The sequence below is a fragment of the Cnephaeus nilssonii genome, assembly GCF_951640355.1.
Source record: "Cnephaeus nilssonii genome assembly, chromosome: 23".
NCBI classification, from domain to species: domain Eukaryota; kingdom Metazoa; phylum Chordata; class Mammalia; order Chiroptera; family Vespertilionidae; genus Cnephaeus; species Cnephaeus nilssonii.
In genome coordinates, this window is record NC_137094.1 from 19,349,375 (window position 1) to 19,362,030 (window position 12,656).

General features: G+C 62.7%; 1 protein-coding gene across 2 annotated transcripts in view; it reads left to right on the forward strand.

Moving 5' to 3' along the window:
• The window catches only part of NAV1 (neuron navigator 1), an 85,178-nt gene that overhangs the window by 36,905 nt on the left and 35,617 nt on the right, over positions 1 to 12,656 (forward strand). For both annotated transcript variants that reach the window (XM_079763390.1, XM_079763391.1), the window contains exon 4: positions 370 to 717. In XM_079763390.1, the coding sequence (XP_079619516.1) occupies positions 370 to 717 (348 nt within the window). The remainder of the gene's footprint in view (positions 1 to 369; positions 718 to 12,656) is intronic.

Genomic DNA, 12,656 nt, shown 5'->3' on the forward strand with positions numbered 1-12,656 from the left:
CGGACTCTGAGCAGCTGGACCCCAGGCAGGCGATGCAGGGCGGGGTGAGGGGGGGGGGGGGGGAGCCGTCTCAGGCCTCTGGCTTCTGTCTCCCTCTAGGGGAAAGGGAACTGAGAGTCCTGGTTGGTTTTCTGTCTACCACGGACCCAGGGCCACTTCTGCTGTTAGCATAGGTTCCCATTAGTCCCCCAGGGCCTCCTGGAGGAGGTGGCCTGGGGCAGGTGGGGGGCTCCTGGAGGAGGTGGCCTGGGGCAGGTGGGGGGCTCCTGGAGGAGGTGGCCGGGGGCAGGTGGGGGGCTCTGGGGAGCAGGCCGAGGGGGGCAGGAGGCGGCTCTGCCCCCAGTGAACCGTGCCCTCTGCCCCGCCCAGCTCCCTGGAGATGACCTGCTACGACAGCGACGACGCCAACCCCCGCAGCGTGTCCAGCCTCTCGAACCGCTCGTCCCCCCTGTCCTGGCGCTACGGCCAGGCCAGCCCGCGGCTGCAGGCGGGCGACGCGCCCTCGGTGGGCGGGGGCTGCCGCTCGGAGGGGCCGCCCGCCTGGTACATGCACGGGGAGCGGGCCCACTACGCGCACACCATGCCCATGCGCAGCCCCAGCAAGCTCACCCACATCTCCCGCCTGGACGCCGACGACGCCGACCTCAAGTCCGGCTACATGAGCGACAGCGACCTCATGGGCAAGACCCTGACCGAGGACGAGGACATCACCACCGGGTGAGTGCGGGCCGCTCTGCGGGGGGTGGGCCTGGGGGGCGGTGGCGGGGCGCACAGAGGGACCTGTGGGGCGGGATCCCGTATGTGTCTGCTGTGCTGAGACAGGGGGGCCTCCGTGTTCTGGTCTTGATCGCCCCTGAAATGAATGCACTGGGTCCTTCTAGACTTGAGTGTGGTGGGCAGGGCAGCGTCTGATTGGCCCCGGTGGCTGTCATTCTGTGCTGAACTGGGGGCTGATGCCTCCTCTCATTGGCCCCCGTGGCTGTCATTCTGTGTTCTCTGGGGCTGATGCCTCCGCTCATTGGCCCCCCTGGCTGTCATTTTGTGTTCTCTGGGGCTGATGGCCTCCTCTCATTGGTCCCCCTGGCTGTCATTCTGTGTTCTCTGGGGCTGATGCCTCCTCTCATTGGTCCCCCTGGCTGTCATTCTGTGTTCTCTGGGGCTGATGCCTCCGCTCATTGGCCCCCCTGGCTGTCATTTTGTGTTCTCTGGGGCTGATGCCTCCTCTCATTGGCCCCTGTGGCTGTCATTCTGTGTTCTCTGGGGCTGATGCCTCCTCTCATTGGCCCCCGTGGCTGTCATTCTGTGTTCTCTGGGGCTGATGCCTCCTCTCATTGGCCCCTCTGGTTGTCATTCTGTGTTCTCTGGGGCTGATGCCTCCTCTCATTGGCCCGCCTGGCTGTCATTCTGTGTTCTCTGGGGCTGATGCCTCCTCTCATTGGCCCCCCTGGCTGTCATTCTGTGTTCTCTGGGGCCTGATGCCTCCTCTCATTGGCCCCCCTGGCTGTCATTCTGTGTTCTCTGGGGGCTGATGGCCTCCTCTCATTGGCCCCTGTGGCTGTCATTCCATGGTGTCCCCGCCCTAGTCCTTGACCTTCAAAAAAGGCTGGTAGGTGGGAGGGGCCCGGGAAAGAGGGTTGGTCCCAGCGTTTCCGCGTGGACCTTGGGCGACCTCACCTGCTGTCCGGTTTGTGCGAAGAGGGTGATAAGCCCCCGTCTGTCTGTCTCGAGAGGCTGCTAAGGAGAGAAAGTGTGGGGTGAGCTATGGGGTCGCAGCTGCACCGCCTCCCCCGGGGTTCCCATCCCCTGTCCCCGTTTTACCCAGTGTCCCCTCCTCCCCCTCTACCCCGCCATGTCTGCTCCTCCGCCCATTGTCCTGTGCCCTCCTGCCCCTGCCTCAGCCTGTAAACCCTCTGCCTGGTCCTCGCTCCACGGGACCCTCATCTTCTGACCTTTCTTTTATTTTAAATATATTTTTATTGATTTCAGAGAGGAAGGGAGAGGGAGAGGGAAAGAAACAGCAGTGATGAGAGAGAGTCGTGGATCAGCTGCCTCCTGCACGCCCCCCACTGGGGACCGAGCCCACAACCCGGGCCTGTGCCCTGACCGGGAATCGAACCCTGACCTCCTGGTTCATAGGTCGGCACTCAACCCCGGAGCCACGCCGGCCGGGCTCATCGTAATCGTTTTCTGCCCCCGTGGGCGGGGTGGGGTTTGTGGAGCCACTAAGCCGGGGTGACAGCCGGGAGGGAGTGGGGCGGATGGGAAGAAAGAGGTGCTGGCCGAGACGCTTTCCATTCTTCCTTCCCGTTGTCTCCGGGACCTTCCGAGGGGCCGCACGGGGTAGCGGCAGGGACTCCTTCTCCCCAGGAAAGCCTCCACGTGTGCGAGAAGAAATCTCAGGCCACCCACTGCTCCCGCCCGGGGAGGGACCGGGAGGGACCAGGCGGGGCTGTCCAGCGGAGCGGGCTGCTCCGAGCAAAACAGCTGACGCATTTGGGGTTGTTTATGGCCCGTAAATCCCAGGCCCCGACCTCAGACCTCCCTCGCACTCGGCTCAGCTGGCCGGCCTGCAGCTGGGGGCCGAGGGGAGCCGGCCGCGCCTGCTGTGCTCCGAGGTGGAGCCAGGCAGCAGGGGGCGCGAGGGGCAGCCGGGCTATTTTCATATTTTCTTAAGCGAGCCGGTGTTTCATGCTCGTCCCAGCCCCCCCCCCTCCCCGCCCCTGGAAGCTGTCCAGTTCTCCACGATCCACTTGAAAGTTGGCACCTACGCGGACCACCGCCTGACACCGTCCGCCGCGGCGACCCTATAGACGGCCTCGACCTGGCTGCCGAGTGTCCTGGGTGACAGCTCGGACACTTTCGCCTCTTGAAAAAGAGAAGAGGAATTTGTTTTTCTAAAAATAGTCAGGTCTGGAATCTAAAGAAGATAAGGTGGGGCCCTGGCCGGTGTGGCTCAGTGGAGAGAGCCTCAGCCTGCGGACAGAAGGGTCCCGGGTTCGATTCCGGTCAAGGGCACGTCCCTCGGTGGCAGGCTCCTCCCCAGCCTGGGCCCTGGTCGGGGCGCGTGCGGGAGGCAACTAGTTGGTGTGTCTCTCTCACGTCGATGTTTCTCTCTGTCTTTCCCTCTCTCTTCCACTCTCTCTAAAAGTCAATGGGGAAATATCCTCGGGTGAGGATTCGCAAAAAGACAATAATTTAATATATATATATATATATATATATATATATATATATATATATTGATTTTTTACAGAGAGGAAAGGAGAGGGATAGAGAGTTAGAAACATCAATGAGAGAGAAACATTGATCAGCTGCCTTTTGCACACCCCCCACTGGGGATGTGCCCGCAACCAAGGTCCATGCCCTTGACCGGAATCGAACCTGGGACCTTTCAGTCCGCAGGCCGACGCTCTATCCACTGAGCCACACCGGTTTCGGCAAAAAAGACAATAATTAAAAAGTGATAATAAGATAAGGTCTGCAGCCGTCTGTCCCCCCGTCCCAGCACCCGGGTCAGAGCCGGAGGGAGGTCGACCCCCACGGGGTTGGACGCAGGCACGGGGTCCAGCAGGACGTGTGCCCAGGGGGGAAGGAGGTCAGCCAGCCCGCCCCGGGCCCTCTCCCCGCGCCCCCTCCCCGCGCCCTCTCCCCTGCTCTAACTAGGGGCTACCCCCCCCCGCCCCTCCCCCCCCGCCGCCCTGGCAAAGTCTCCGTGTCTGTCTGTGCAAATGGCAGTCTGGGTGGCTGAGCCCCAGCTTCCCAGGGGGAGGGGCAGGGTCCCAGGCTGAGCCCGCGGCAGTCCCGACAGGCTGCACTCCTCCAGGGGGCGCCACTCACATTGGTCAGAGTCGTGTGCTCAGCAGCCAAGGGCCACGGGGCCTTAGACAAGCCAGCAGGTGTTCTCTCTCTCTCTCTCTCTCTCTCTCTCTCTCTCTCTCTCTCTCTCTCTCTCTCTCTCTTATAAAATGCTTATTGTTGCGCCCTAACTGGTTTGGCTCAGTGCATAGAGCATCATCAGTCTGCACCCTGAAGGGTCCCGGGTTCGATTCCGGCCAGGGGCACATGCCTGGGTTGCGGGCTCGATCCCCAGTAGGAGGCAGCCGATCGATGACTCCCTCTCATCATTGTTGTTTCTCTCTCTCTCTCTCCCTCTCTTTTCCTCTCTGAAATCAATGAAAACATATTAAAAAAATATAAAAAGTGAAAGCTGTGCTGGGTACTCTTGGTTGTAGGTCCTTGCTGTTCGTCACTTTGCATGTTTCTCGCCACGCCCTGCCTCCTCCCAGGCTGGCTCTGTGCTCCCCGAGTCAGGGAGCCCGGGCCTTAAAGGGACACCGCCAGGCCTCTGCTGCCCGCCCCCGCCTGAGGGGGACCCCGACGTGCCCACCCACCTTCAGCCGCAGGAATCCGCTCGCACGGGGGCTGGGCGTGGGGGTTTGTAAAGGAGAGGGGCGCCCTCTGACTTCGGAGGAGCAGGGAGAAGAGTTTCTTTGGCTTCCGCCTTGGTCTTCTCTTCCCCGGCAGCGCTCCGGGCGGCCCCCCCAGGGGCAGCTGGACCGGGCCTGGCTGTGGCCCGTGGAACGCGAGGCTTGGGGCACAGGCGGGGTGGGGGCCACACTGAGGAGGCCCCAACGTTCGATCCAGGAAGGAAACAGCTTCTGCCCTTGAATCGCATCAGATCTAAAAGGAGGGGGATGGCCCGGCCGGTTTGGCTCAGTGGATAGAGCGTCGGCCTGCGGACTGAGGGGTCCCGGGTTCGATTCCGGTCAAGGGCATGTACCTTGGTTGTGGGCACATCCCCAGTAGGGGGCGTGCAGGAGGCAGCTGATGGATGTTTCCCTCTCATCGATGTTTCTGGCTCTCTATCCCTCTCCCTTCCTCTCTGTAAAAAAATCAATAAAAATATATAATAAATAGATAAATAAACAAAAGGAGGGAGATGGCCCCGGCCGGTTTGGCTCCGTGGATAGAGCGTCGGCCTGGTCCTGGGTTCGATTCCGCTCAAGGGCACATGCCCGGGTTTCGGGCTCGATTCCCAGTAGATGTTTCTGTCTCTCTCTCTCCCTCCCTCTCTGAAATCAATAAAGATATAAATAAGTAAAAAAATAAATAAATGGAGGGAGGGAGGGAGGGAGATGGCCGCCGGCCGGCGTGGCTCCGTGGTTGAGCATTGACCTCTGAACCAGGCGGTCAGGGTTCGATTCCCCGTCAGGGCACGGGCCTGGGTTCTGGGCTCGATCCCCCAGTAGGGGGCGTGCAGGAGGCAGCCGACCCGTGATTCTCATTATTGATGTTTCTATCTCTCCCTCTCCCTTCCTTTCTCAGAGCAACAACAACAAAAAAATTATTATTTTTTTTTTTCAAAAAAAGAGGGAGCCAAAACCGGTGTGGCTCAGTGGATAGAGCGTCGGCCTGCGGACTGAAGGGTCCCGGGTTCGATTCCGGTCAAGAGCATGTACCTTGGTTGCGGGCACATCCCCAGTAGGGGGTGTGCAGGAGGCAGCTGATCGATGTTTCTCTCTCGTCGATGTTTCCGACTCTCTATCCCTCTCCCTTCCTCTCTGTAAAAAAATCAATAAAATATATTTTTTTTTAAAAAAAGAGGGAAGGTGGGAAGGTAAAGAAGGCGGGTGTAGAGTCAGACTCTCTCTGACCCACCTCTTGAAACACCCCTTGGTTTTTAAAACAGAAGAACGGTAGCACACACACACACACACACACACACACACACACCCAGTCGGTGTGGGATCCGGCCGCCTCGTGGCCGTGGCCCCTCAGACCCAGCGGGGCTGGCTGAAGGCGGGAGGGAGCCAGGTAGTCCAGAGGGGCCCGCTGGAGGGATGCTGGTTGCCAGGGCAACGGATGCAGGCGGAAGCTGCGTGCCTGCGGAGCGGCCCCTCCTCCCCGGTGTCCTAGTTACCTACAATCGGGCTGCCTGCCGGGTGCTCACTGCGATGGATGACATACAGTTTGGCCGACAGTCGTGCGGGAGACGTGCGTGAGGTGGAGGAGATGGGTGTGGCTTTTCCCGCCCGCCGCGCTCACCTGCCGGTCCGCCCACGGTCGTAAGCCTCCTCCTTTTCCCCACTCCCTCCAGAGATCCATGGGAAAATATCCTCGGGGGAGAATTAGCAAAAAGATACATAAATAGGAGATAGAATATCGTGTTGTACGCACCGGGCGCCCCGGAGAAGTCACTCCTGGAAAACCAACCCATGAAAGTCCTCATCTAGATTCTGTTTTATTTTAAATATTTTGTTGTTGTTGTTGGAAATCGACCCGTGAGTGACCCGGGAGCCCCTGCTTCTTTGTGCTTTTCTGTGTTGGTCTACTCTTTTTTTTAAAAAAAATGTATTTTTTATTGATTTTTTACAGAGAGGCAGGGAGAGGGAGAGAGAGTCAGAAACATGGATGAGAGAGAAACATCCATCCGCTGCCCCCTGCACACCCCCCACTGGGGATGTGCCCGCAACCAAGGTACATGCCCTTGACCGGAATCGAACCCGGGACCCTCCAGTCCGAAGGCCGACGCTCTATCCACTGAGCCACACCGGTCAGGGCTGTTGGTCTATTCTTTTATTTATTTTTTCTTAATATAGTTTTATTGATTTCAGAGAGGAAGAGAGGAGGGAGAGGGAGAGAGAGAAATATCCACGATGAGAGAGAATCATGGATCGGCTGCCTCCTGCACGCCCCACACTGGGGATCGAGCCCACAACCCGGGCCTGTGCCCTGAGCGGGAATCACACCGTGAACTCCTGGTTCACAGGTCGACACTCAGCCCCTGAGCCACGCCAGCCAGGCAGGAGGGGTCTCTCTCGTCCCCTGTCCCTGCAGGGCATCTCCAGGTTGCAACACGGACAGATCTTCACCCCCGGCCCCTCTTCTCCTCATCTCCTTTCTGTCTCGCCTCCCTTGGCCCCGCGATCTGGCTTCTGTCTCGGCGCCCCTGGGTCTGATGACAGGGCCAGGGCAGGGCGACCTGCCATGTGGACAGGCTCAGGGGTGGGCTTCCCGGGACGCTGAGTGTTATTGGACGAGGAGGCCAGAGCTTATCAGCGCTGTCACCAGAAGTCACGCGGTCGGTCGAGTAGGCGGTGCTGCGGGGAGACGGGCAGGGAGGGGCTGGGGGACGGGCAGGGCTCTTGGAGATGGGGGTCAGGGGAGGCGTCTCTGCACAGGGCGGCACGTGCAAAGGCCCTGTGGTCAGGATGGGCACGTGCTCAGGGCCCTGCAGGGAGGTCGGCGTGGCTGGAGCCCGGGTTAGGGGAGACGGGTCGGAAATGAGGTCCGAGGTAGCCGGGGGTCTTGTACTTTCCTTCTGAGCGAGCGGGGAGGCCACGGGCAGGTTTCGGGGAGGGAGCGGTGGCGTCAGACACGTTTGCAAAGGGTCTGCCTGGCAGGTCTGGGGAGAAGAGGGTTCTGGGACCAGAGAGAACCCGGCAGCTTGGAAAGGAGACTCCTGGGTCACGGAGGAGAGTGAAGGGGGTGCTCGACCCTGGAGGGCAGGCCGGCTGCTGAGAGGGGCCCTGAGGCTCAAAGGAGACTGTGTTTCCGTTTGGATGCAGAGGTCAGAGGCCCAGAGGTCAGAGACGCAGAGGTCAGAGGCCCAGAGGTCAGAGATGCAGAGGTCAGAGGTCAGAGGCCCAGCGGTCAGAAATGCAGAGGTCAGAGGCCCAGAGGTCAGAGGCAGACCCAGAGGTCGGAGGCCCAGAGTTCAGGGGCCCAGAGGTCAGAGGCCCAGAGGTCAGAGACACAGAGTTCAGAGGCCCAGAGGTCAGAGGCCCAGAGGTCAGAGACACAGAGTTCAGAGGTCAGAGGCCCAGAGGTCAGAGGCCCAGAGGTCAGAGGCCCAGAGTTCAGAGGCACAGAGGTCAGAGGCCCAGAGGTCAGAGACACAGAGTTCAGAGGCCCAGAGGTCAGAGGCCCAGAGGTCAGAGGCCCAGAGGTCAGAGACACAGAGTTCAGAGGCCCAGATGTCAGAGGCCCAGAGGTCAGAGACCCAGAGGTCAGAGGCCCAGAGTTCAGAGGCACAGAGGTCAGAGGCCCAGAGGTCAGAGGCTCAGAGGTCAGAGACGCAGAGGTCAGAGGCCCAGAGGTCAGAGATGCAGAGGTCAGAGGCCCTGAGGTCAGAGGGGGATGAGAGCCTGGAGCAGTGCGTGCTCCGCCTGCTCTAAACCATTGCTTCCAGCCCAGGGACCTGAGCTCGAAGGTCACAGACACACGTGTGCACACATGCACACCCCCACACAGACACATGCACGCCTGTGCACACGACCATATATGCACACCCCCACACAGACACATGCACACACGACCACACATGCACACACCCACACAGACACATGCATGCCTGTGCACACGACCATATATGCACACCCCCACATAAACACAGGCAGGCCTGTGCACACTCACACACATGCACACTTGTGGACACTCACACATGCCTGTGCACACTCACACACATGCACACTTGTGGACACTCACACACGCCTGTGCACACTCACACACATGCACATGCGCATACAGCCCAGGGAGGCCAGCTCAGGGTCCCTCGGTCCTTGTTGCAGAATCAGCCTCTCCCTTGTCTCCGTAGTCCCATCTGCCCCGCGTCCTCAGAGCCGCACAGAGACCCTGAGGCTGGAGGGAGGGGGGGGGTGCTGAGCTGGCCTGAAACAGTAGCTCTCTGTCTGGTGCGGGAGGTGTCCTCTCCGCGCCCCCGCTGCGGGGTGGCGGGGCGGCAGGCCTCCTCAGAGGTCGTGTAAACATTTGCAGAGCGGGAACGCAGCTGGGCCCCCTTCCTCCAGCTGGCCCGGGGCTCCCGGAGACGCAGCTGGACTCGGCCGCGCTCTGGACACGGCGGCGCTCTGGGACACCGCGTTGGGCACCTCCTGCGCCCCCACCCCGCGCTGTGCCTCGGACCCTCCAAACCTCCTTCCTGAGCCCCAGGCTGGCGGGCGTGGGAGCGGGGTGGTAAGGGCTGGGGGCACGGACCAGCCCAGAGAACGCTGCCCAGGGTGGTTCGGTTCTAGGGCGTCTGAGTTCAGTGCTTGGGACGGGGGACGGGGGTTGGGGTGGGGGGAGCTTGTAATGATGCCATCGCCGTGTTTCTGTGGCTTAAAGAAATTGTGGGTATCATCGGTGCACCGATTCCACACCATGGGGAACCCGGCTACTGGGCCCCACTCCCCAAAAATATTTTTATTGATTTCAGAGAGGGAGGGAGACTCATTCATCTCGAGCCCGCAACCCGGGCTCGTGCCCTGACCGGGAATCGAACCGTGACCTCCTGGTTCCTAGGTTGACGCTCCACCACGGAGCCACCCGGGCGGCCGGGCACGGATCCCTTCCTTCTCGCTCTGACTAAAACCTCCTCCTGGAGGGACGCTTTCCCCGCCATCGGCCGGAAGTGCCCCCTGGACGGAGGCACAGACCCTCTTGCGTGGTGTGAGCTGTATTTCCTCCCCCCACGCACATCTGGCACCCAGTGTCCAGTCCCAGGCGCCGGAGAAACGCTGGGCCGCACCCCTGAGGTTGTCACGAGGTGGGCGGCATCCCCCTCCCTGGGTGGGGAGACCCCCGAGCCAGTCTCTGGCCATAGGCACCGGGCCTGGCCTTCAGCCTCTGGGCAGGACTGGCTCCCTGCATTTATTCTCATTTCCCAAGCCTGGAGAGGGATGAGGGGGCAGCTGGGAGGAAGCCCTGGGGGGGCGGGGGAAGGACTGGCTCCCTGCATTTATTCTCATTTCCCAAGCCTGGAGAGGGACGAGGGGGCAGCTGGGAGGAAGCCCTGGGGGGGGGGGGGGCGGGGCGCCTCCACCTCTGTGCCCCGCTGGCATCCCAGGGGTTAACCGCGGTGGCCCAGATGGGGGTGGAGGCCCCGCCCACAGCTGCACCCCGGCTCTGGGACCCCTTTGCACCCGCTGCACCGGCACCGGAGGATCGGAGCTCCTTGCCTTGCTGCACCCCTAGCTCCCAACCCCGGGGCCCGCTGCACCCCGGCTCCCTCCCGGGGATCGCCCTTCCGCTCCCGGTCCCGCTGCACCCCGCCCACAGCTCCTCGGGTGGAGGCATCCGACCCCCGAGGCACCCCTGATGGCCGAGGGTCATGGCCCCCCAACCCCGCTGCACCCCAGCTCTAGGGCCCCCGGATTGATTGCGGCGTCTCTTTGTCTACCTGCCCGGGCGTTAAAGGGCCCGCGCGCCGTGCGCCCGGGGTGGAGCCAGAGAGAAGGAAACGGGGCGCTGTGCCTTTAAGGGCGGCGGGGCGGGGCGGGGCCGAGGGGGCGGGGCCGGCCGAGCTTGGCTTCGGCCTCCGCGTGGCCGGCGCTCACCTCGGTCCCCGGCGCGCGGGCTCGGGCACGGGGGTTCGGGGCCGGGCGCCCCCCGAAAATGGCCGGAGCCGGGAAGATGCTGCACCTGCCCCCGCCCCGGGCGCGGAGGGCCCTGCGCCTCCCCCGCAGGTGAGCCCCGCGCGCCCACCCAGACCCGGTCCTGGGGGGTCGGGTTTGCAGCCCCCCCACCTGGACCCCCCCCACGCGCCCCCGCGGCTGCAGCCTGGGGGGAGGGGGGTCGCCTCTGACCAGGGGTTGGGGGTTCGGGGGCCGCGGCCTCCCAGGTGCGTGCACGAGGCTGGGGCATTGGGGACGGGGTCGGTGTGTGCGGGGGGCGGGGAGGGGGGGTCCGGGCGGATCGGGGAGCGGGAAGGCGAGGAGGCCTCGCTGGGACTCCCCGGAGCCGGGGACGGAGCTGAGACAATGGCACAACTTGATGGAACTTGGAGGGCTGCCGGCAGGGCGTGGGGGGTGCTGGGGACCCGGCGATCTCCAGGAGGGGGTGCAGCCCCTGCTGACCCGCTCAGCGATGATGGCTCCCCTCACCCCGGAAGCTCTGGGTGCCTCCTGGGCTGAAACGAGGAGGTGGCGGGGAGAAGGGGAGACCTGAGGGGCGTGGTGTTGGGTTTGTGACCCCCCCCACCCCCGACGGAATCCTTCCGAGAGGGAGTGGGCCTGGGGATTGGCTCTGGGAAGGGATGGGGGGACCTGGGGGGGTTGGGGTGCCCTGTGGGGGGACGGCAGACCAGCCCCGAGAGGTGAGGACTTTGCACAAGGCCCCCCATGGAGTAGGGGATGAGGGGTCCCTGCGGCCGCAGGAAGAGGGCTGTGGCTTCCTGGTTTTTCTGGGAGCTTCCTCGCACCCCAGTGCCCACCCCCCCTCCTCTGGCCTGGGTCTGCCCCGCCTGTGGCTTTGGGAAGTGGGGTGAGGGAGTGAATGGGGCTGCGACCCCTCGCACCTGAGGAGCCCAGGCTGGCACCCGGTCGGTCGCCCGCCCGCTCCAGGCTCCCTTGGAGGGGGCCCAGGTCTCTCCCAGGCCCCATGTGGGAGCCGGAGAATTGGGCCTGGCCCGGGAGGGGGAGTTTCTTGGAAGCCGGAGTCCTGCTGGCCCTGGACTGTCGGTCCCCACCCAGTAGGACAGATGGCTGCACCCTCTGTGTGTTTGTTTTGTTAATCCTCACCCCAGGACGTGTCTGCGTTGATTTTTTAGAGAGAGTGGAAGGAAGGGAGATAGAGAGAGAAACATGGACGTGGGAGAGACACATCCATTCGCTGCCTCCCACATGCACCCCGACCTGGGGCTGGGGATTGAGCCTGCAACCGGGGGACGTGCCCTTGACCGGAATCGAACCCGGGACCCTTCTTCGGTCCTCGGGCTGGTGCTCTGTCCACTGAGCCACACTGGCTAGGGCTGCGGACCCCCGTGGAATGGGACGTGGGACCCTGGGAGTCAGTCTGGGATGTCTTCGAGAGGAACCAGTTTATGGGCCGAGAATAGGTTTATTTAGGGAGTTCTGCGGGGTGGGGGTGGGGGGGGAGCGGGTCTTACTTTTAGTGAGATCCATCCGGAGCTGAGCCCTGAGTCAGCCGGCCCCGGAGAAGGTGGAGAGAGGGGCCATTCACGACCTCCCCACTTCTGCAGCCAGAACCTCCTTCAGATCAAACTGGGGGTGCCCCAGGAAAGTTACCATGGGCTGTACTCCCCCCGCCCCCCCCCCGCCCGTGCTCTCCCTGCCCCCCACTCCCCCACCCCACCCCCTTTCCCAGACCATCACACCTTCCTTCCCAGGCAGCCTTGTCTAGGTTAGGCCACCATTTCTGTTGAATGGGTTTCTCCCCACCCCCTTCCTCTGCTCCTCCCCGCCCCGCCCCGCCCCGCCCCGCCCCACCCCACCCCAGGAGACCCAGGCTTTGCACTGGGAGCTCAGTGCCTGTCCTGGGGCCACCGCGGTAGCGGACTCACCGACTCACCGACTCACCGGGCTCCTTACCGGAAACAGGCCCCTGGGCAGGTGCGCCCAGGTGGGGACCTGCCTGCCATAGCCCATTACAGGCCCCATGACACCTACCCTGCCTTCGCCTGTGGGGTGGGGTCCGGTGGGGCCTGTGCTACCCTCCCCTTCCCTTCCAGGCCGGATGCTCAGGATTGTTGGCAGTCGGCAGGGATGTTGTTAAAGTGGAGGTCAGCCCTCCAATTGCCCCGGGGTCGGCTATAAAATGTAACGACCCTGGCTTCAGGCCTCAGAGAGGACACAGCTCAGCCCAGGCCTTCCTCTGGGGGCAGCGCTAAACCTCCCTGTAAAAAGGACGTTTGGGGCCCA